General features: G+C 42.6%; 1 protein-coding gene across 1 annotated transcript in view; it reads right to left on the reverse strand.

The window, feature by feature from the left end:
• The window catches only part of NINL (ninein like), a 167862-nt gene that overhangs the window by 75847 nt on the left and 67327 nt on the right, over window positions 1–24688 (reverse strand). The window contains exon 2 of the mRNA XM_026489757.4: window positions 2593–2786. Coding sequence (XP_026345542.1) covers window positions 2593–2775 — 183 coding nt within the window. The 5' untranslated portion in view covers window positions 2776–2786. The remainder of the gene's footprint in view (window positions 1–2592; window positions 2787–24688) is intronic.

Below are 24688 nucleotides of genomic sequence, written 5' to 3' on the forward strand. Positions count from 1 at the left end.
TACATTATATGTTAATAAAAAATAAATACATGTTATACCACTTCTGCACATACAACATATAAAGTGGGGTAAAGCTCGGGAATGATGTGATTTGTTCAATCAGCAGAACCTCCCATCTGAATGTGAACCCAAAAGTTATTCTTTTGGTTTTGATTTTCTCAACTGTCAAAAATAATCAAGAAAACCAGATCATGTGTTTATATTGCTTGAATAGCCAGAGTGTTGATTTTCACAAACGTGCCCTCTGTTCCTCTGGGTCTCAAATACAGTTCCAGGTGATATCAAGAGGGGCTAGGACATTATCAGGGCACCTGGGTGGCTCAGTGAGTCGGGCATCCAACTCTTGATTTCAGCTCAGGTCATGATCTCGGGGTCATGATACTGGGCCCTGTGTTGGGAGTTAGTGTTTGGCACGGGGTCAGTCTGTCCCTCTCCCTCTGTTCTTCCTCCCCACTCGTGCTCTCTCTCCCTCAAATAAATAAAAATAAAACCTAAAAAAAAAAAAAAAGACAGAGAGAGGGGACAGAACATTATAAAAACAATACACCTGATTTGGGGCTGCTGGGTGCAGTCAGGTAAGTGGCCGACTCTTGGTTTCAGCTCAGATCCTGATCTCAGGGCTGTGAGATCAAACCCTGCATGAGCTCTGTGCTCAGCGCAGAGTCTGCTTGACTCTCTTTCTCTCTCCCTCTGCCCCTCCCCCCTCAAATAAAAAAATAAATCTTTAAAAAAAAAATACACCTGGGGCTCCTGGGTGGCTCAGTCAGTTGACTGTCTGCCTTCAGCTCAGGTCATGATCCCAGGGTCCTGGGATCGAGCCTGCATCGGGCTCCCTGTTCAGTGAGGAGTCTGCTTCTCTTTCTCCCTCTCCCTCTGTGTGTGCTCTCTTTCTCCCTCAGCTCTCATTCTCTCTCAAATAAATAAATAAAATCTTAAAAAATATATTTAAAAAATACACCTGATTCTTAAGTCCATTAAAAAAACAACACAACCAAGAGAGAGGAACAGAATAAAAAGAAACAGAATGGATGTGGTCATATTAATTGAGGCACAGCTCCCTAAGAGGGAGTAACAGTACCCTACTGACAGGCATTAAGAACACAGGACAGTTGGTGCTTTGGGAAGTAACAAGAGGTACATTTCACAGTGCCAGCAGTGAGGGTTTTTTCTTGTTTCTCTTCATTTGTTTTTGTTCAAGAGCTAATTCAGGAAAATCTGCTGGCTGGATTTTTTTTCTCATTTGAAATAAAAATAGTTTTATTGATTTCTGTGGGGAAAAAATGCTTTTCCTTCAAAGATGGCCAACGCTGTTTTAACCGCACAAGTTAATGTCTAAACACATTTAAGAAATAAGTACAAGGTAAAAGTTAAAAATTGAGCTACCCTATGACCCAGCCATTGCACTACTGGGTATTTACCACAAAGATACGGATGTAGGGAAGAGGAGGGCCATATGCACCCCAATGGTCATAGCAGCATTGTCCACAATAGCTAAATTGTGGAAGGAGCCGAGATGCCCTGCAACAGATGACTGGATTAAGAAGTTGTGGTCCATATATACAATGGAATATTACTCAGCTATCAGAAAGAACGAATTCTCAACATTTGCTGCAACATGGACGGCACTGGAGGAGATAATGCTAAGTGAAATAAGTCAAGCAGAGAAAGACAACTATCATATGATTTCTCTCATCTATGGAACATAAGAACTAGGATGATCAGTAGGGGAAGAAAGGGATAAAGAAAGGGGGGTAATCAGAAGGGGGAATGAAACATGAGAGACTATGGACTCTGAGAAACAAACTGAGGGCTTCAGAGGGGAGGGGGTGGGGGAATGGGATAGACTGGTGATGGGTAGTAAGGAGGGCACGTATTGCATGGTGCACTGGGGGTTATACGCAACTAATGAATCATCAAACTTTACATCAAAAACCAGGGATGTACTGTATGGTGACTAACATAATAAGAAAAAATTATTATTAAAAAAAAAAAAGAAATAAGGTCAAGGTGTGAGGTGCTGAAAGTGTTTCTGTCAGGAAAGCAAGTTGTGGTCTAGGTTCTAGATGACTTTGAATTTCCCAGTGAAAAGGAGCAGAGATAGAGTACTTTCTATCTGGCTGAGATGAAATCACAGGACAACTCTGAACATAGGTACCCTTTGTTCCTGCAACAGTGGTGTGCAGTCACTTTGTCCAGCTGCTAGAATGAATTTAAAGCTGTGTAATTTTACTAGACAATCTGCCGTCAAGGTACTTGGAAGTTACCTGTCTCTCAGTGACCCAGTGTGTCAGTGGCCCACAGATCCTTGGGTTTTTGTGAACCACCTGCCACCCACCCATACCAACCTTCCACCCCCACCCCCAACACCTAACAAATCTCTGAAACATCTTTCTGGAAATACCAAACCAAATCTCTGGAAGTTACTATGCTTTCAAAAAAAGTAATCTGAAGGAAATTCTTGCTTCAATATGGAGGTCCTCAGAAGGAAAAGCAGTGTTCCAGTTCCTAGTAGTCCACTGATATTTCCCAAATGCCTGCAGCTAACTACAGTACTCTGTGCTTTTCTTTGTAAGAATGAAGTCAAATACCCACCCTGGCAAAGTGGTCATTTCCAAGAAGTGTTTGCAGAAGGATGGGCAGCTGCTTTTCCAGATGAAGCTTGAGGCAGAGCTGGGTCAGTTCCTCCCGGTCCAGAAAGCCTGTCCCTGTGGTGTCGCAGCTGCTGTAGGCTTCCCTGAGCTGTGAAACATAGTGGTTCTCTTCTTCTTTGTCCATCCCATAGCAATCTGGACACGCCAAGGGAAAAAAGAAAAACAAGAGTACACCTTATTGCCATACCTCACACGTTCTCCCACTGCTCTGATAAGCCCCAGGCGCTGGGCAGGGGCTGGGCGCGTGGGAAAGGGCAACCAGGGTGCTTTCAGGTTTATGTGGGACCTTTGTAGGAGAGGCCAGAAGCATGTGTCCAGGGAGCTAGCCCTTGTTCACAAAAGCCCAAATTTCTTTGTTCTGTTAAGAAAAATATCTATTATAGGGGTGCCTAAGTGGCTCAGTCGATTAAGCATCTAACTCTTTTTTTTTTTTTTTAAAGATTTTATTTATTTATTTGACAGAGAGAGACAGCCAGCTATAGAGGGAACACAAGCAGGGGGAGTGGGAGAGGAAGAAGCAGGCTCATAGCGGAGGAGCCTGATGTGGGGCTCAATCCCACAATGCCGGGATCACGCCCTGAGCCGAAGGCAGACGCTTAACAGCTGTGCCACCCAGGCACCCCAAGCGTCTAACTCTTGATTTCAATTCAGGTCATAATCTCAGGGTCCTGGGATCGAGCCGCATGGCAGGCTTCCTGCTCAGTGGAGAGTCTGTCTGTTCCTCTGCCACTCCACCTGCCCACTCTCCATCTCTCTCTTTTTTAAATAAATAAATCTTTTTTAAAAAATAAAAAAATTATCTATTATAGAATAATCAGAGAAAAGCGGTAAATATAAAATAGAGAACTAAAATTATCCAAAATTTCACTACCTAAAGAAAATCATTATGAATATCTTGTCAAGTATACATTCTAATTTTTCTCTATACACATACAAGTATGGTATTTTTTTTTAAAGATTTTATTTATTTATTTGACAGAGACAGCCAGCGAGAGAGGGAACACAAGCAGGGGGAGTGGGAGAGGAAGAAGCAGGCTCATAGCGGAGCAGCCTGATGTGGGGCTCGATCCCAGAACGGCGGATCACGCCCTGAGCCGAAGGCAGACGCTTAACGACTGCGCCACCCAGGGGCCCCACAAGTATGGTATTTTTTCCCTTATTAGTATTTAGTTACAAATACTAAAAATGAAAAAGATGAATAAATTTTACCAAATAAAAGTACTTCTAATAAAAAAAATGAAAACTCCAGTAAAATATACAGAGGATGTTGATTAATCACAAAAGAAGAAAAATTTATGGTTAATAACCATCTAAAAATGTCCAAATGAAAACAAAGACCTATAGTAATAGGTCGCTGTCAAATTATCAAGAATAAACCCCCCCCAGTGCTAGCTGAGGCTATCATAAGAAGGGGGCTCTCACATGTTGCTGGAGAAAGTGACAAGTAAATGTCTTCCAGACATTCTAGACTTGTCACATTTACCAAGAAATTTTAAAATAACTGTATTATCTGACCTACTTATGTCACATACACAAAATCCCTTACAGAAATTCCTATGCTTCATGAAACAGAGCTACAGACTAAGACATAAAAGAAAACAAAATGTCCAATGAAAGAAAACAGCTTGCTAAGTTACAGCATAATTACATGGCAGAAGATTCAATAGGCTTACAAAACACATTTTTGAAGGATATTTAACAGCATAGGAAGTACAGCTGATAAAATATCAAGCTGGGATAAAAACTTTATAATAATAATAGCTAGTGTATATACTAGTTCACATATAATAATTCATTTATGCCTAGAACAGTTCTATCAAGAGACTTCTGTAATTCTGTGGGAGAAAGTAAGAAAGAAAGAAGAGAGAAAAGAAGAAGAAAGAAAAGTAAAGGAAAAGAAAAGAAAAAAGAAAAAGGTGGAAGGAAGAAGGAAGGAGGGGAAAAAACTACACCAAAATGGTAAGAGATGATTTTGTGGTATTACGCATTTCCATTTTCTATATTTTCATATTTATGAAGAATTTTTATAGAAAGTGAAACACTTTATAACTAGAAAAAATGTTGCTAAATTATGAAAAACACAGAAATCCTAAAGACATTAGGATGAACCATATGAAATTGTCAATACTGGACCATCCTGACCAACAATGATGGCGATTTCGTGTGGGTCAGTATATTATTCAGACACAAGACCATGGACAATTCCGAAAAGAGGAAATACGATAAGTAAACAAACATGGAAAACTGATCCAGCTCATTAATAAACAAATAATTAATTCATAAACATGAAACAATGAAGCAACATCTCTTACTAATAAGAGACAGCACAATAAATGCCAATTAAATAAAGATATAATTCTTCTTAAGAGAAAAAGCACGTGGGGGGGGATGCAGAGGGAGAAGGAGAGAGAGAATCCTAAGCAGGCTCCATGCCCAATGGGGAGCCTGATGCGGGGCTCAATCTCACAACCCTGAGATCATGACCTGAGCCCAAATCAAGAGTTAGACCCTTACCCCAGTGAGCCACCCAGGCGCCCCAAAGATATAATTTTTAATGTCGACAGTATGTGATCACCATCACCCATGTGGGTAGGGAGGTCTGCGTCAGCACAAAAACTGTATGAGGGATTGGAATCTGTTCACATCAACCCCCAACCCTAAAGTAACATCATAGGAAAACAACAGGATGGATGACAGTAAAAAAACCTGACTTTGAACAGAATCTTCATTGTGATGTTTCACTGTGGTCTTACAAGGTGAACTGCCCCCCTGAACTCCTGACTGAACTCCTGCTGATCAGGTGTAAAGACACCAGCACCCACTCTGAGGATAAGTACACAACTCATGGCCTCAGGGTGGATGGAGGAGTGAAAGGGTAAGAAGCCTGCCCTACCCATTCATCAGATCATGCCTGCACTTCAGCAGAGGCGTGGAGAAGTGGAGAAAGGGCCCCCATCCCAGACTACTTTGAGATGATTACAAAGACAACATCGAGAAACACAGATACACATGTAAAAATATCAAGGATAAATCAGAAAACTAAATAATTTCCTAACTCGACTCGTCACGCTTCTCACCCAAGGTGGGTTCCCAACCCAAGTTGGGGGCTTTATCCTTTTGTGGACAACAGCCAGCTGTGGTGAGCTGCATACAAGCACTGGTATTTGCCAAGGCTAACTTCTGATAAGCCACAAGTAAAAAGACAGAACATAACAGTAAGAAAGACAAGTGGCAAAATTCAGTATGTGAAAGAGGGTAAAGGAATTGGGATGAGGAGGAGTGACTAGGGGACCCCGACTGCAGACCCCACCACACCCACACCTCCTGATGCTGACGCTGCCCCCACCCCAAGCTCTCCCTAGTGCCCTGCTTACAACATCCCCCTCCCCCACCACCTCAGCAAATCCTGAACAAATTCTCCATTTCTTCCATTTTACCGTTAGCTGTAACCAATTCAAGCAATTAAAAGTGTATAAAGTAAAAACAAAAAACAAAAACCAAAACAAAAAAGCCCAACCCCGCTCCCGGAGGTAAACACTGCTTGGAGTTCACGTTTGAAATTATTCCCAAGTCTACAAGGTGGATGGACACACCGACGTGTGTACATACGTAACACACATAGATATGCGTGTTTTTACATAAATGTAACACCACACATATTATTTTACAACTTTTAAAAAATACATGACATCTGAGAGATCGTTCCATGCCTTCTTCATTTATAAAAGTCACTACATGCTCTTGTGTCCTTGTGTGCCGAGATGTAACACAGCTCACCTAAGGATTGTTTTAGAGACATGGGGCATCTCCGGGATTTTCTCTTACAAAACCTTCCTCAGCAAAAACCCCATGAGCCGTCTTCGTGAGTCCTGAAGGGGCTAAACCAAGTCATGCTCTCTGGAGCATGCCCTGGGCAGTGCAGGAGTGTCCCTGGAGAAGGCAGGCTTAGCTGTTTTCCCAAGGGCAGAGCAAGAAGAGAAGAAACACCTTCCTCTCCCAGCCATAAGCAAATCCTGCATCCACACCACTCTGGGTGGCCGGGCTCCCCTCCACCACAGGAATTTAAGTTTCTGGTGAGTCGCAGCTTTCCCTTTCTCCACAGAAGAGGGAAGAAAGTCTCCAACTGGGGCCAGAGGCATCCTGGCTGCCCATGGAAGTGTAGGCTGTGTGTGGAGGGCCCACTGGTGGCGAGTCTCCCCTGGTGAGAAGGGGGTCCACTGCCCATCACATCTCAAAGCCTTGCTCAAACAAGGAGCAGCACAAAGAAAAAAATAAGTACTGAGACTGCAGGCACCAGAGAGGCAACAAGACTTAAAAAGAAGGGTGGCAGCTCCTTCCTCATCACCCACAAGAGCTGTGTTTGCAGCTTATCTTCAAATGTCTCCAGGCCCCACTAAGTCTGGGGCTGTCTCTGGAGGCCCAGGCTGCTTCTACCTCATTTTGAGGACTCTGGGAGCACAGATGCACATTTTTGAGGCTGGGTGGGGGTTTCCACAGAACAGGAAGAGCGTCCATATGACTAAAAAGACCACAGAATTAGTGCGCCAGCAGGGCCCTGGGTTTGGGGAGAGCGGCATGAACTCTGATCAGCCCCTGCTCCTACAGCGTCTCATATGGCATCAGGACCCCATCTTCGTCGGCTCACGGCAGAACATCCAGTGAGTCTACAGGGTGAGACTGCAAAGAAAACCTGCCCTTGGCAAAACACTAACAGATTCATGTTCTGAAAAGAGGGACCAACCCCTCATAGAAAGCTGAGTGCCAGAAGCACATTTCAGGTAAGTAGAACAAACGGCCACCTCTGTCTACAGCGAGGCAGTGCAACGCATCCAGCAGGCTTTAGGGTCTCTCCACGTGCCAGGGTACGAAACAGTCTCTAGAGAACGTTTCTGAGAGGCCACATGTCTTCCAAGGGGAAACACATCAGTAACAGTAATGGTCAGGGAGTGCAAAGCAGGGCCTTAGGGGGTCAGAGGAAAATGAAGAAAATGTAAATGGGAAACAGGCCAAATCCTCAGGCCATCAGGCTGCCGTCCAGTGACCCAAGACCAAGAGGGAGTGACTGGCACAGTCCTCCCAAGCTCCACACGCCAGCGGCCCTCTGGGCCACAAGGCAGATAGGCACTCAAGAAGGCTCCGGCAGCGCCGCCCCCATTCCCAGAGCCGACCTCAGTGCAGGTCTGTTGTGCACCCTATCATATGTCTCAAATGCCAGAAATGTTTTGGGTTTGCATTTTTATGCTAGACATTGTATAATGAGCCCATTTAAGCAAGAGCAATACATGATGCTGCAATTTAGCTATTTCAAAGGGGAGGTCACCAGCATTATGGGTCCACTTAATCTCAGGGCTGCCGCATTCCAGACTCCTCTAGTACAGGTCCGGTCTAGGCTGGGATAGGTGACGCAGGGGAAGAGTAGAGCATTCACCCAGGTGATGGGGGCATTCACCCGAGGAGGCCAGGTAAGCTTACGAACCTTCCCAACACCTGGACTATCGCAGAGGAGGGATCAGGAAAATCAAGGTCAAGCAAACCCTCACGTGTTTCCACATCACAATGGACCTGCCAAAGCTGTCACGTTCCTGTCTGACTTCCTGCCCCAGGATTCTAGAATTGGGCAGAACTCAGGTGTGGGTGCTGAAGGGTAAAGGGCTGCAGAGGGGCCCTCCCAGGAGCAATGACAAGCCAGTCCCCCGCTGAGAGAACTTACTGGTCTGCCCCCATGCCTCCACGAAAGGGTTGACACAGGGGAGGGGCGCACATATTCAACCCCACGTCACCTGGGTTACACTTCCTGCTCAATACACAGTTGAGTTCCCGGACATTCAGAAACACTCCTTTCCTCTCCTTTCCCTCATCCCAGTTAATCTGCCCCAAGGCAGCAGGCACTTCATCTACCAGCCACGCAGGTACAGGCAAATGGGGTGATTCAGGCACAGCAGCTCCACAAGTCGGGCAAAAAAGACATTTCCTAACCCCCACAACCTGCTAAGACACTTCCTAACCCCCACCCAAGACAATGTCCAGCCATGTTTTCAAAACAAAGGGAAAAAGGAGGCCCTGCCTCTCTTCAGGTACACCCTGTGGAATGTGCCCTCCTCCTGTCCCAGGATGTGGGAGGGGTCTTTCTGTAGCTTCTGCAATACCACATAACAAACCTCAGTGGTGAAGCAGCAGGCAACACTGACCAGAAGGGCTTGGGAGGACTGCAAAGCCACCTTCACCTGGAAAGCATGGCCCGCACACAGGTCTAGCCTGCCAGTGCAGTGATGCGTGGCTTCCCCTGCACTCAGGAGTCTCCAGAAAGGGCTTGAGTGACAAGAGCACAGAATTATGGAAGTAGTGGAGAAACCTGAATGGGGGCCTCAAAATTCTGATGTTCATACACACCCCTCATTTGCTGGAATCTGGAGGTAGTGATTTGGGAGGTGGTGCCTGCAGAAGGGGAGACCCAAGACAAGCACATATGCACAAGCCCCGCCCCCCCCAAAGAGAAACTAATATCCAGAAGGAGAGAAAGGAAAATCATTTAGAGTTATCAAAGAAAATAGACTGCTAGACAGAGGAATGATTAGGACACCAAGGGAGGTTTCTGGCACACTGACATGTTATAGCCGTAATAAAAAATCCAAGAGCAAGACTGGAAGATACAGAAGGAAATCCTCCATAAAGCATATCTAAACAGTAAAGGGGGCACCTGGGCGGCTCAGTCACTTAAACGTCTGCCTTTGGCTCAGGTCATGATCTCAAGGTCCTGGGATCGAGCCTTGAGTCTGGCTACCTGCTCCACAGGAGCCTGCTTCTCCCTCTCCTCGCTATCTCTCTCTCTCTCTCTCAAATAAATAAATAAATAAATTAATTAATTAAAAAAATCTTTAAATAAATAAATAATTAAACAGTAAGGAGATGAGACTATATGACAAGGAAAAGACCGTCTCCTCCATAAAACAGTGTTGCAAAAACTGGATAGCCACATGCAAAAGAATGAAGTTTGACCCTTACCTTACACCATACACAAAAAACTAACTCACAATAGATTCAAGATCTAAATTAACGTCTAAAACTATAAAACTCTTAAAAGAAAACACAGAGGAAAAATTTCATGATGTTAGATCTAGGAATGGTTTCTTACATATGACACCAAAAGCACGGGCAACAAACGCACAGACAGGCAGATGGTACTGTATCAAACTTCACTTCTGCACATTGAAGAAAAAAGTCAACACAGTGAAAAGGAACCTATGTAGTGAACGGGAGAAAATAACTGTTAACCATATCTGACAGAAGGTTAATGACCAGAACATATAAAGAATTCCTACAACTCAATAACAAAAAACAACACTTGTTTTTCAAAAAATGGGCAATGGTCTTTAAGAGGTATTTCTCCAAAGAAGATACACAAATGGCGGACAAATGGACAACCATATGAAAAGGCTCAACATCTCTCATCATTAGAGAAATGCAAATAAAAATCACGATGACATACTATGTCACACCTATCAGGGTGGCCACTATAAAAAACAAAATGGAAAACAAACGTTGGTGAGGTTGTGGAGAAACTGGAACAGTACACAGTACTGTTGGTGAGCATGTAAAATGGTGCAGCCACTATGGAAAACTGTATGAAGGATCCTCAAAACTTTAAAAATGGAAACCATATTGATTTAGTTTTGGAATATGGGTGAGGTTTAGTGGGGTGGAGTCCAGAGCCGAGGACCAAGAAAGAATTCTTGAGACATCTTTGGTGCAAGATGGTGGTTTACTAAAGCACGGGGACAGGACCCTTGGGCAGAAAGAGCCGCTGCCCCGGGTTGTGAGGGGTGGCTAATTATATACTATGGGGTTGGGGGAGGTGAGGAAAAAGGGAGGTTTCAAAAGGATTTTCGTATGTTAAAGAAGACTCACAGGATGCTGGAGGCCTTGCCATTGCCAAGTTAAGGTTGTTTTTCCCTCTAACAAGGCATGAACATGAAGGTAGTTGGGAACTTCCTGGAGGAACATTTCACTCTGCCTGCTTCAAGTATCTGTCAGTGGGCTGCAGGTTATAAGGACATTTAATTGTACCTATATTTCCTTCTGGAAGCTAGGTAATTGATAGAAATGCTTCCTTCTTGTAGATTGCTAAGACATTTGTAAACTGAGGGAGACTCAGACCCTGCAGGACTGTGACCTCCATAAGTTAACTGTTTGCTTTTCCTTTCCTTAGCTTTAGGGCAGCCAGGAGTGCCTGAGGAATGTCACATATATCCCATCTTGGGGGGGGAGGTTGTGGGGTGTCAGCTTCTGCTTTGTCCTCAGCTTGCCTTCTGCTCATCAATATGATCCAGCAATTCCAAATCCGAGTATATATCCAAAGGAATTGAAAGCAAGATCTCAGAGATACGTGCACGCCCACGTTCACTGCAGCATTATCCACAATAGCCAAGAGGTGGAAAAGCCCAAATGTTGGGGCGCCTGGGTGGCACAGCGGTTAAGCGTCTGCCTTTGGCTCAGGGCGTGATCCCGGCGTTATGGGATCGAGCCCCACATCAGGCTCCTCCGCTATGAGCCTGCTTCTTCCTCTCCCACTCCCCCTGCTTGTGTTCCCTCTCTCGCTGGCTTTCTCTCTCTCTGTCGAATAAATAAATAAAAATCTTAAAAAAAAAAAAAAGAAAGAAAAGCACAAATGTCCATGGACAAAGGAGTACAGAAACAGTGGTATATCCATACAGTGGAACATTATTTAGCCTTAAAAAGAAAGAAACCCTGTCACAGCTACAATGTTATATTGAATGAACTATGCCAATCACAAAAGGGCAAATACTGTGTGATTCCACTTACATACATGCTTATTAGTCAAATCACAGAGACAGAAAGTACCGTGGTGGTTGCCAGGGGCTGGGGGTAGGGGAGAAGAGCTGTTCTGTGGGTATGGAGTTCGGAGTCACAGAAAAAAAGTTCTCCAGATCTGTTACACGACAACGTGAATATAGTTAACACTACTGAAATGTACATTTAAAAATGATGAAGTGGGTAAGTTTCATATTATGTATTTTTTTACAATTAAAACGTAAAAATAAAAAAAAATTTTTACAGGGGGCGCTGGGTGGCTCAGTCGTTAAGCGTCTGCCTTTGGCTCAGGGCGTGATCCCAGCGTTCTGGGATCGAGTCCCACATCAGGCTCCTCCGCTGGGAGCCTGCTTCTTCCTCTCCCACTGCCCCTGCTTGTGATCCCTCTCTCCCTGGCTGTCTCTCTCGATCTGTCAAATAAATAAATAAAATCTTTAAAAAAAAAGTTTTTACAAAGAAAAATAATTCAAAATTTGGTGGCTTACTTTCTGAAATTGCCTGGCTCTATTCTATGGCACTTTTATCTAGATTTTCTCTTTCCTTAGCAAAAGGAAATATCGATTCCAAAGCTCCAGGCATCCTCTGAAAGTCCAGGAAAGGGAATCAGTTGAAGGGAAGGGGAATTACTGGAATAATACAAGGCCTTTCCAAGTAGATGGATGGCTTAGTCCCATCATGCAGGGCAACAAATAAAATAACCCACACCCAAGTAAATCCTTTTCTTTTCTCCATATTTTATTTTCAAAGCAATAAAGTAAAACTTGAGGCCACCTAAGTAAATCCTCATGAAATTTCTGAGCAAACAAACCAACAAGTCCTCAAAGCGTCCAGAGAAGAAAGAGCACTCCACACTCACAGCCCCGGGGAGCAGAGCCGGCATGTACTGTTGGTAGCAAGACCAAGAGCCTCAGGAAACCAGGCCCTGACATCCCAAGTCAAGATCACTTTCAACCTCATCTGGAAGCTACTAACTTGTACTTCAGTAAAATGAGGGATTAGCTGAGAAAGAGGGAGAGGCAGGATCTCGGATCCGGCTCCCACACAAGTGACAGAGACTATCCTGGGAGGGCAGCCCTGGGGCAGGGCCAGAGGGCAACCCACGCACAACCAACAACAGGAGGACCCACGGGTCTTGTGTGTGTGACCAGCTGGAAAACAAGTGGATAGGGTTCCGACAGAGCTGATGGAGCATCTGGAAAAAATAAGGACTAAGTCCATTAAAAAGTAAGTAAGTACAACCCAAGAAAACATTAAGCTTGTCGCAAGAATGGAAATGTAATCATGCCTTGGCCGCATGTCGGTGTGGCAGTCAGGCAAGGGTGCCAGGGCAGCCTCGAGGTGGAGGTGCCAGGTGAGTCACAACCCTGGATGGCAGCGGGGGTGGGGGAGGGGGAAGGGACCGCCACAGCAGGACACACGTGCCACCTCAGGATACTCTGCACCGGCAGTAGCCTTCCACGGCTCTCCACATAACAGAGCTCCAGACTGGAGTCAAACACCTCCACTCTTGCTGGCACTTTCCTTTCCCACCCGATCCTTTGCTGGGCTGCTGAGGGGACAGTTATAGAAAATGCCAGGTGCTAGACACACAGAGACAGCGATTTATCTTTAGTGTTCATTATCATACCACCACTAACAGCACCAGAATTACTGTTCTCACACAAAGGTTCCCAGGTTCACAGTTTGCATGCTGCTCAAATACTGTTTCTAGAAATGCCTCACTGAAAACCGGCCTCTTCTTCAGTCCTTCCCTCCCTCCCTGAGCCATCAGCCTAAATTACGTAACACGTCATTCACACGAGGTGAGAAGCACCCTTAACCCCGACCTCTGCCCAGCGGGGGCCCTACAACACATTAGCTATGGGAATCTTCTGTTTACACCTCCCAAGGCCTGTGTGTGTGAGCCCAGGGGCAGAACACCCTTTCCCCTGTAATCCTTCCACAGACCCCTGGGAAGGAGGAAAGAAACACAGGGACAGCCTTCTCTGCCTGCTCAAACAGGCCCTGCCATGGTCCCACCAGGACCCATCTGTCCAGGACTGCCCACCCCTGGTGCCCTGCTTGCTCCCAGGTGGCCCCCAGGCCTACTCACTTGTGAAGTACAGAGTGGTTGTTATAAATAATAAACAGTCCCCAGGGTTCAAGGGCCTCTTCAGTTTCCTCTTCATCCAAATGCAACTAATCTTCCTTTGCATTCCACATATGCATAAAATGTTTGCACAGCAAAACCACCTGAAAACCTGGTCCCATTCAGTAGCTGATTACAGAACTGGGGACAATATTCCAGATAATGAGAAACACCTGGTTTCTCAAGGTTTCATTCTTTTGAAATTGGTATCAGTAGAATCTCAATTATTCTAAAGCCGTAAAGGTTAATTTAAAATACGAGCATAAACTTTGCTACCAGGTGAAACAAAATGCTGTTTTTACCACGAGAAGAAAAACCTGCCCCCAAACAAACCGGATATTGGCCCTGAGACAGATGCCCTAGGCCAGCACTTTGCAGGACAACGCAGCCCTCTGGAGGCCAACAGAGCAAGGTGTTGGTTTGCATTTAATTGATGCAGAGATGAGGAAATTTAATCTGTGCCCCTAGAAACTCACTGAGTACTGAGGATAAAGAGAATGGTGGTCTCTCAGAAGTAGCTTGGTGTGCTGATCTTTGAGGGTCCAGAGGATTGTACTGCAATGGGAAATAATTGCAAACAAGGCCCTCCGTAAAAACCTGCTCTCCCAGAATCAATGGGACCAAGGGCAGCCATTCTAGATGGGCTCATTCTTTATCTGGAAAGATGTTACAATCCTGATAAAATATTAAAGGCTGTCCTTGGGTTCCAGTGGGGCAGACCTTTAAATAGCCTTGCAGTTTTTAATCAACCTTCATACTTCAGCAGTTCTGAGCTTTTAGGATCAATTTCAGTGTTAACTGTTTTCATGGCTTTTTCTTATTTTTCAAAATTTATACTATGTGTTTACTTTGCCTACATGGGCCCTAAATATCTCAGCAGTAAGACTTGAGAAGCTATCTTTTTTATCAAAGGGATTTATCAGTCCCAACAATGTAAAAATAACCGGATACTTCATTTAATTGACAATTATTATAATATTTGCTTTTCCTACAAAGCAGATACACTAAAAACTATAAGGATATCAAATTCTAGAACTATCTGGGGGCCCCTCATTGGCTCAGTCGCTTAAGCATCTGCCTTCAGCTTAAGTCATGATCACAGGGTCCTGGGAAAGAGCCCAGCATCAAGCTCCCTGCTCAGCAGGGAGTTTGCCTCTCCCTGTTCCCTGCCCCTCCCCGCCCCGTGCCCTTTCTGTCAAATAAAAAAATCTTAAAAAAACAAAACAAAATTCTAGAACTGTCCAATAAAACCCTATTTTTCTGGGGTCTCCTAAAGAAGAGAATGTGACACACAGTGCTGGCAGACTCTAGAGTCAGAGTCTCCAGTTTTACTATGGGCACTTTTCAGGTCTGTGACCTTGAACAAGTTACTTCACCTGTCTGTGCCTCACTATGTCATTAAGAGACTGTGAACATTAAAGTTATTGTTAAGCTTGTTAATGTGTCAAGTACGGAGACCAGTGTCTGGCACACAATAGGTACGGAATAAACACTGGCATCTCTGCTGCTACAGACGCATGTGCCTGGGGCTGCACACACACCTGTAATCCTATGCAAACCAGGTAGTTGTCCACAGCTTTCAAAGGAAACTGTTCATAGATAATCTGGTAAATGCCTATTTTGTCATGAGAGATGTAGAGATTTTTTATTTTTAATGGAAATTATACATAAAATCATCTACATTTGAAAGTACAAGTCATGACAATTTAACATACCTTCTCCTCAGAGTTACCATTTTGTATGTGAAATATACTCTCTTAGCAAATTTCCACTATTCAAAACAGTATTATTATAGTTATAGTCATCATGGTATGTATTAGATCTGCAGACCTACTCTTCTTACATAACTGCTTTGTACCCTTTGACCAATATCTTCCCAGTTCTAAAGATTTTGTTAGCCACACATACTTATATTTGTGCCAGGGCTAGCTATAGCTATAGACCCCAGTGAACTTACCCTGAATTATCCGGGTGGGACCTAATGCAATCACATGTGTCCTGAGAGACAGGAAGAGCAGTTTTGAAAGAGAAGAGGAGGAGGCAATGTGACCACAGAGGGAAAGACTGGACTGATACAGCCCTAGAATCTGCAGAGAGAGTGACACTGTCGACATCTTTTGGACTTCTGGCTTCCATAACTGTAAGAGAATAAATTTGTGTTGTTTTAAGCCACACAGTTTGTGGTCATTTGTACAGTAGCCCTAGGAAAATAACACAACACCCCATCTCTTAATATTGTTAAATGGCAATACTCCCTAAACTGGTCTACAGATTTAGCACAACCCCTACCAAAATTTCAGCTGGCTTCTTTAAAGAAATTGACAAGCTGATCTTAAAATTCATATGGAAATCAAAGGGACCCAGAATAGCCAAAACAATCAAGTTGGAGGACTCACACTTCCCAATTTCAAAACTTACCACAAAGGTATAGTAGCCAAGACAGCATGGTACTGGCAAACAGACAGACAACCAGACCAATGAAATAATATTTATAGACAAGAAATAAAACCTCACATTTACAGTCAATTGACTTTAACAAAGGAGCCAAAACAATTCAATGGGGAGAGACAAGTATTTTCAACATACGGTACTGGGGCAACAGGATAGCCACATGCAAAAGACCAAAGGGGAATCCTTACCTATCACATATCATATATAAAAACTAATTTACAATGGATTAAAGACCCAAACTCTAACAACTAAAACTACAAAGCACTTAGAAGAAAATACAGGATAACTCTTCTAAAGGAGTAAATTCTCTTTGATTAGGCAATGTCATATCTTTGATTAGACAGAACACCAAAAAAGCACAAGCAACAACAACAACATCAACAACAAAAATCAGATAAACTAGACTTCACCAAAATTGAAACCTGTTTTATGGCAAAGGTCATTATCAAGAAAACAAAGAAAAAAGAAGGAAAATTTGCAAATTCTGTATCTGATAATGGAATCGGGTTTACAATACAAAAAGAACTCTTACAGCTCTATAATAAAAGCACAAATAACCCAATTAAAAAATGGGCAAAGGATCTGAATAGATATTTCTTCAAAGAAGAGACACAAATGCCCAAAGATGCTCAACCTCTTTAGCCATCAGAGAAATGCAGATCAACACCACAATGAGATACTACTTAGAGTATTTAGGCTGGCTATTATGAAAAAGACATGTAATGATAAGCGCTAGCAAGGACATGGAGAAACTGGAAAGCGAGAATCTTGAAAGCAGCAAGAAATCCTCAAAAAGATTAACAGCTAACACCTCATCAGAAACCATGGACCAGAAGGCAGCAAGATGACATATTCGAAGTGGTGAAAGAAAAAGGGTGTCAACCAAGAATTCCATATCCAGTAAAAACCACCCTTAAAAATGAAGGAAATATAATGCCAAAGGCATGATTCATGGGAAAAAAATAGCTGACTGGTTGGACTTCATCATTAAAATAAAAAATTTCTGCTACAGGAAAGATACCATTAAGGGAAATAAAAGACAAGCCCACAGATTGGGAGAAAATATTTGCAGAAGACATGTCTGATAAAGGACTGTTACTCAAAATATACAAACAACTTTTAAAACTCAGTAATAAGAAAATGAACCATCTGATTAAATAATGGAGGAAATGAATAGACAACTCAGTTAAGAATATATACAAATGGGGAGGGAGGCAAGATGGTGGAGTAGGGGACCCCGTTTCAACTAGTCCCCTGAACTTAGCTAGATATCTATCAAACCACTTTGAACACCCACAAAATCAGCCTGAGAGGTAAGAATATATATCCAGATCTCTACAAGAAGAAAAGTGACTGCTTTTTCCAAGGTAGGACGTGGGAGTCGTGAATCTACAGGGAGCTATCGGAAGACAAATAGAAGGGGGAGGGAGCCTTCATAAGCTGGCTCCTGGAAAGTGATATAACACCAGAGTGCAAAATCGGAACCCTTAGAAGTCTGCTCTCGTGGGAGACATCTCTCTCTGAAAGGGGCTTTGGAGATGAAAAGGCAGAATTCTAGGTACGGCATCGTGCTCTCGGGATCTGAGGAATTACAGAGCGAATGGGGGTGCCTGAACCAGCAGAGTGCCCAAGCGGTGGAGCCGGGAAGCAGGTTATGGTCAGCAAGCCCAAAAGGGGACTCTCAGCTTGGATCGCCATAAACCATCAGCTGGGCAGTCGGTCATGTTCTTTTCCTGAGCAGCCTGAAAAAGATTAGAACCTGCACCTGGGACGAGGCAAAAGTTCACAGGGCAGTAGAGGCCCAGAAAGGACATTACAGCAGCATCCAGACATGATCCAGGAGCTTCAGGTGTGCATCATGAGCCTGTAGCCACTCGCAGTTTTGGAGTCACAAAGGGCAGAGGCACTCCTGGGCTCCTGGGACTACCTCTGAGAAAGGTGAGGTGGGTGCACACCATGGGAGGCTGCGGTTTTCAGTGGCGCATACGAAAGTTGAGACTGTTTATCCCAGAGGGTTTATTAAAGAGGCCAGACTGCAATCTTTCTGCTCTGGGCCAAAGGTTTGGGCACAGCCATTTTTGCTCTGATCCTCTGAAGAGGCACAGAAAGCCCCAAGGGAACAAAAGCCACACAGAGGATCAGTTCCCACTGACCTCATCCCCCTGACAGGGGTGGTGCAACTCCACCTAGGCAAGGTTACCTGAAAAACAGCACAACAGGCCTCTCTCCCAGAAAGCAGTCTAGAAGAACAGGTGGATGACAACCCTATGAATCCCATAAGGCTCTAAAATTCCAACTCCAGGGTAAAATAGTATATTGATTTTTTGGATAAAATTCTTACTTTTTTCTTTTTCTTATGCTTTTGCTCTTTTTTCTTTTTACCTTTTTCTCATTTCAACTAAGATATTTGTTATATCAACTTATATTTCACAATCGCTTTCTAACTTGTATTTTTTCACATCTACATTTTTTATAGATATATGCTTCATTTAGGTCCTTTTTTCACTCTATTCAATTATATCTCTATAAATATATGTTTTACTTTCCCTGAAATTTTAGGATGTAGTGACTTCTAACACACAGACCAAAATTCACCCAGGAACAAGTGAGGAACACACAGCTTTGTCCACATTGCAAGATTATAGTCCCTCTTCCCCTTCCCCCCCTTTTAAAATTTTATTCTTGTGATTCATTTTGGCTTTGTTTATCTGTGGTGGCTTCCTACCACTCTGTATTTTGCTAGGGTGCATCTTGCTTGGGTCATCATTGATATTTTGGACTCTGCTCATTCTCCCACGTGTTGTTCTCTGGGCAGAATGACAAGAAGGGGGAACTCAGAGGCAAAAAAAGAACCAGAGGCAGTGTTCTCTGCCACAGAGCTAACTGGTATGGATATAAGATATCAGAGATAGAATTCAGGATTGCAATCATAAAGTTAATAGCTAAGCTTGAAAAAAGCTTAAGTGAAAATACAGAATCTCTAAGGGCAGAAATGATATCTAATCAGGCAGAACTTTAAAATGCTATGCATGAGATGCAGTCTAAACTGGATACTCTAACAACTAGGGTCAGTAAGACAGAAGAGAGAATAAGTGACCTAGAAGATAAGCTGAGGGAAAGGAAGGAAGTTGAGGAAAACAGAAATAAGCAGCTAGTAGCACATGAAAAAAGGCTTGGAGAGACTAATGATGCCATGAAACGTTCCAATGTCAGAATTATTGGGATACCCGAAGGGGTGGTGAGAGAGAGAGATGGCTAGAAGGTATATTTGAGCAAATCATAGCTGAGAACTTCCCTAATCTGGGGAATGAAACAAGCATTCACATCCAAGAGGCAGAGAGGCCCCCTCCCAAAATCAATAAAAATAGATCAACACCTTGACATGTAATAGTGAAGCTTGCAAATCTTACAGCCAAAGAAACTATCCTGAGAGTAGCTAGGGAGAGGAGGTTCCTTACATATGGAGGGAGGAACATCAGAATAACATCAGACCTATCCACAGAAACCTAGCAAGCCATAAAGGCTGGCAAGGCATATTCAGGGTACTGAATGAGAAGAACATGCAGCCAAGAATACTTTATCCCAAGAATACTTTATCCAGTAAGGCTGTCATTCAGAACAGATGGAGAGATAAAGAGCTTCCCAGGACAGGAAGAAACCAAAAGAATATGTGACCACCAAGCCAGCCCTGTAAGAAATATTGAGGGGGATTCTGTAAGGGAAGAGAGAGCCCAAGAGTCACATAGACCAGAAACAGAGAAAGCCTACAAAAACTGGGACTCTGTAGGCAATACAATGGCACTAAATTCATATCTTTCAATAGCTACCCTGAATGTAAATGGGCTGAATGCTCCCATCAAAAGACACAGGGTTTCAGACTGGATAAAAAAGCAGGACCCATCCATATGCTGTCCACAAGAGACTCATTTTGACCCTAAAGACACCTCTAGATTTAAAGTAAGGGAATGGAGAACCATTTACCACGCTAATGGGCCTCAAAAGAAAGCTGGGGTAGCAATCCTCGTATCTGACAAATTAGATTTCAAACCAAAGACTGTAGTAAGAGATGTAGAGGGACACTATATCATACATAAAGGATCTATCCAACAAGAAGTTCTAACAATTGTAAATATCTATGCCCCCAGAGTGGGAGTAGCCAATTATACAAACCAATTAATAATAATAAATAGCAGGAGACTTCAAACTCCACTCATGGCAATGGACAGATCATCTAAGCAGATCAACAAAGAAACAAGAATCTTGAATGACACATTTGACCAGATGGACTTCGTAGATATATACAGAACATTCCATCCTAAAACAACAGAATATTCATTCATCTCGAGTGCACATGGAACTTTCTCCAGAATAGATCACATACTGGATCACAAGTCAGGTCTTAACTGATACGAAGAGACTGAGATTAATCACTGCATATTTTCAGACTACAATGCTTTGAAACTGGAACTCAATCAGAAGAAGAAATTTGTAAGGAACTCAAACACTTGGAGGTTAAAGAGAATCCTGCTAAAGAATGAATGAGTCAACCAGGAAATTAAAGAACTTAAACAATTCATGCAAACGAATGAAAATGAAAACACATCAGTTCAAAACCTATGAAAGACTGCAAAGACAGTCCTAAGAGGGAAGTACAAAGCCATCCAAGTCTCTCTCAAAAAATTAGAAAAATTCCAAATGCACAAGCAAATCTTACACCTAAAGGACTGGGAGAAAGAATAGTAAATTAAGCCTAAACGAAGCAGGAGACGAGAAATAATAAAGATTAGAGCAGAAATCAATGAAATAGGAACCAGAAGACAGTAGAACAGATCAATGAAACTAGAAGATGGTTCTTTAAAAGAATTAATAAGATCGATAAACCTCTAGCCAGACTTATCCAAAAGAAAAGAGAAAGGACTCAAATCAATAAAATCATAAATGAAAGGGGAGAGGACATGACTAATACCAAGGAAACAGAGACAATTCTTAGAACTTATTATCAGCAGCTATATGCCAACAAACTAAGCAATCTGGGGAAAAAAGTGGATGCATTCCTGGAAACTTACAAACTACCAAGACTGAAGCAGGAAGAAATAGAAAATCTGAACAGACCCACAACCGGCAAGGAAACTGAAGTAGTAATCAAAAACCTCCCAAAAAACAAGAGTCCAGGGCCAGATGGCTTCCCAGGGGAATTCTACCAAATATTTAAAGAAGAAATAATACCTATTCTATTGAAGCTGTTCCAAACAATAGAAATGGAAAGAAAACTTCCGAACTTGTTCTGTGAAGCCAGCATTACCCTGATCCCAAAACCAAATACCACGTCAAAAAGGAGAATTACAGACCAATATCCCTGATGAACACGGATGCCAAAACACCCACCAAGATGCTAGCCAATAGGATCCAACAGTACATTAAAAGGATTATTCACCATGACCAAGTGGGATTTATTCCTGGAATACAAGGGTGGTTCAACATTCGCAAATCAATCAACCTGATAGACCACATTAACAAAAGAAGAGATGAGAACCATATGATCCTTTCTTTTTTTTTTTTTTTAATGATTTTTTATTATATTATGTTAGTCACCATACAGTACATCCCCAGTTTCCGATGTAAGGCTCGATGATTCATTAGTTGTGTATAACACCCAGTGCACCGTGCAATACGTGCCTTCCTTACTACCCATCACCGGTCTATCCCATTCCCCCACCCCCCTCCCCTCTGAAGTCCTCAGTTTGTTTCTCATAGTCCATACTCTCTCATGTTTCATTCCCCCTTCTGATTACCCCCCCTTTCTTTATCCCTTTCTTCCCCTACCGATCATCCTAGTTCTTATGTTCCATAGATGAGAGAAATCATATGATAGTTGTCTTTCTCTGCTTGACTTATTTCACTTAGCATTATCTCCTCCAGTGCTGTCCATGTTGTAGCAAATGTTGAGAACTCGTTCTTTCTGATAGCTGAGTAATATTCCATTGTATATATGGACCACAACTTCTTAATCCAGTCATCTGTTGAAGGGCATCTCGGCTCCTTCCACAATTTAGCTATTGTGGACATTGCTGCTATGAACATTGGGGTGCATATGGCCCTTCTCTTCACTACGTCTGTATCTTTGGGGTAAATACCCAGTAGTGCAATGGCTGGATCATAGGGTAGCTCAATTTTTAACTTTTTAAGGGACCTCCACACTGTTTTCCAGAGTGGCTGTACCAACTTGCATTCCCACCAACAATGTAGGAGGGATCCCCTTTCTCCACATCCTCTCCAACAATTGTTGTTTCTTGCCTTGTCTATTTTTGCCATTCTAACTGGCGTAAGGTGGTATCTCAGTGTGGTTTTGATTTGAATTTCCTTGATGGCTAATGATTTTGAACATTTTTTCATGTGTCTGTTAGCCATTTGTATGTCTTCATTGGAAAAGTGTCTGTTCATATCTTCTGCCCATTTTTTGATTTGTTTATTTGTTTCTCGTGTATTGAGTTTGAGAAGTTCTTTGTAGATCTTGGATACCAGTCCTTTATCTGTAGTGTCATTTGCAAATATATTCTCCCATTCCGTGGGCTGCCTCTTAGTTTTTCTGACTGTTTCCTTGGATGTGCAGAAACTTTTAATCTTGATGAAGTCCCATAAATTCATTTTATCTTTTGTTTCTCTTGCCTTTGGGGATGTGTCATGAAAAAGGTTGCTTTGGCCGATGTCGTAGAGGTTGTTGCCTATGTTCTCCTCTAGAATTTTGATGGATTCCTGTCTCACATCGAGGTCTTTCATCCATTTGGAGTTTATTTTTGTGTATGGTGTGAGATAGTGGTCAAGTTTCATTCTCTTGCATGTAGCTGTCCAATTTTCCCAGCACCATTTATTGAAGAGACGGTCTTTTTCCCACTGGATGTTTTTTCCTGCTTTATCAAATATTAGTTGCCCAAAGAGCCGAGGGTCCATTTCTGGGCTCTCTATTCTGTTCCATTGGTCTATGTGTCTGTTTTTGTGCCAGTACCATGCTGTCTTTGTGATCACAGCTTTGTAGTACAGCTCGAAATCTGGCATTGTGATGCCCCCAGCTTTGTTTTTCCTTTTCAACAGTTCCTTGGAGATTCGGGGCCTTTTCTGTTTCCATACAAATTTAAGGACTGTTTGTTCCAGTTCTTTGAAAAATGTCCTTGGTATTTTGATCGGGATAGCATTGAAAGTGTAGATTGCTCTGGGTAGCATGGACATTTTAACTATGCTAATTCTTCCGATCCATGAGCATGGAATATCTTTCCATCTTTTTATGTCTTCCTCAATGTCTTTTAAGAGTGATTTATAGTTTCTAGAATATAGGTCCTTTACGTCTCTGGTTAAGTTAATTCCAAGGTAACGTATGGTTTTTGGTGCTATTGTAAATGGGATGGATTCCCTAATTTCTCTTTCTTCGGTCTCGTTATTCGTGTATAGAAATGCAACTGATTTCTGAGCATTTATTTTGTATCCTGCCACGTTACTGAATTGCTCTATAACTTCTAATAGTTTGGGAGTGGCTTCTTTTGGGTTTTCCATATAGAGTATCATGTCATCTGCAAAGAGAGACATTTTGACTTCTTCTTTGCCAATTTGAATACCTTTGATCCCTTTTTGTCGTCTGAATGCTGTTGCAAGGACTTCTAGTACTATGTTGAATAATAGTGGCGAGAGTGGGCATCCTTGTCGAGTTCCTGATCTTAAGGGAAAGGCTTCCAGCTTTTCCCCATTGAGAATAATATTTGCAGTAGACTTTTCATAGATGGCTTTTATGAGATTGAGAAATGTACCTTCTATTCCTACATTCCATATGATCCTTTCAATCGATTTAACAGAAATCGCAGAAAAAGCATTTGACAAAATACAGCATTCTTTCTTGATTAAAACTCTTCAAAGTACAGGGATAAAGGGAACATACCTCGAATCATAAAAGTCTTCTATGTAAAGCCCACAACGAATATCAGTCTCAATGGGAAAAACTGAGAGCTTTTCCCTTAAGGTCAGGAACATGACAGGGATGCCACTCTCATCACTATTGTTCAACATAGTGCTAGAAGTCCTAACCTCAGCAATCAGACAACAAAAAGAAAGAAAAGGCATTCAAATTGGCAAAGAGGTAGTCAAACTCTCTTTGCAGATGACATGATACTTTATGTGGAAAACCCAAAAGACTCCACTCCAAAATTACTAGAACTCATACAGTAATTTAGCAACCTGGCAGGCTACAAAATCAATGCACGGAAATCAGCTGCATTTCTATACACTAACAATGTAACTAAAGAAAGAAATTAAGGATATGATTCCATTTACAATAGCAACAAAAACCATAAGGTACCTAGGAATAAACCTAACCAAAGAGGTAAAGGATCAACTCTCTAAAAACTAAAGAACGCTTATGAGAGAAACTGAGGAAGACACAAAGAGATGCAAAAACAATCCATGCTCATGGATTGGAAGAATAAATATTGTGAAAATGTCTGTGCTGCTCAGAGCAATCTATACATTCAGTGCAATCCCTATCAAAATACCACCACCATTTTTCACAGATCTGGAACAAACAATCCTAAAATTTGTATGGAATCAGAAAAGATCCTGAATCACCAGGGGAATGTTGAAAAAGAAA

This window comes from Ursus arctos, unplaced genomic scaffold (genome assembly GCF_023065955.2).
Source record: "Ursus arctos isolate Adak ecotype North America unplaced genomic scaffold, UrsArc2.0 scaffold_16, whole genome shotgun sequence".
Taxonomy (NCBI): Eukaryota; Metazoa; Chordata; class Mammalia; order Carnivora; family Ursidae; genus Ursus; species Ursus arctos.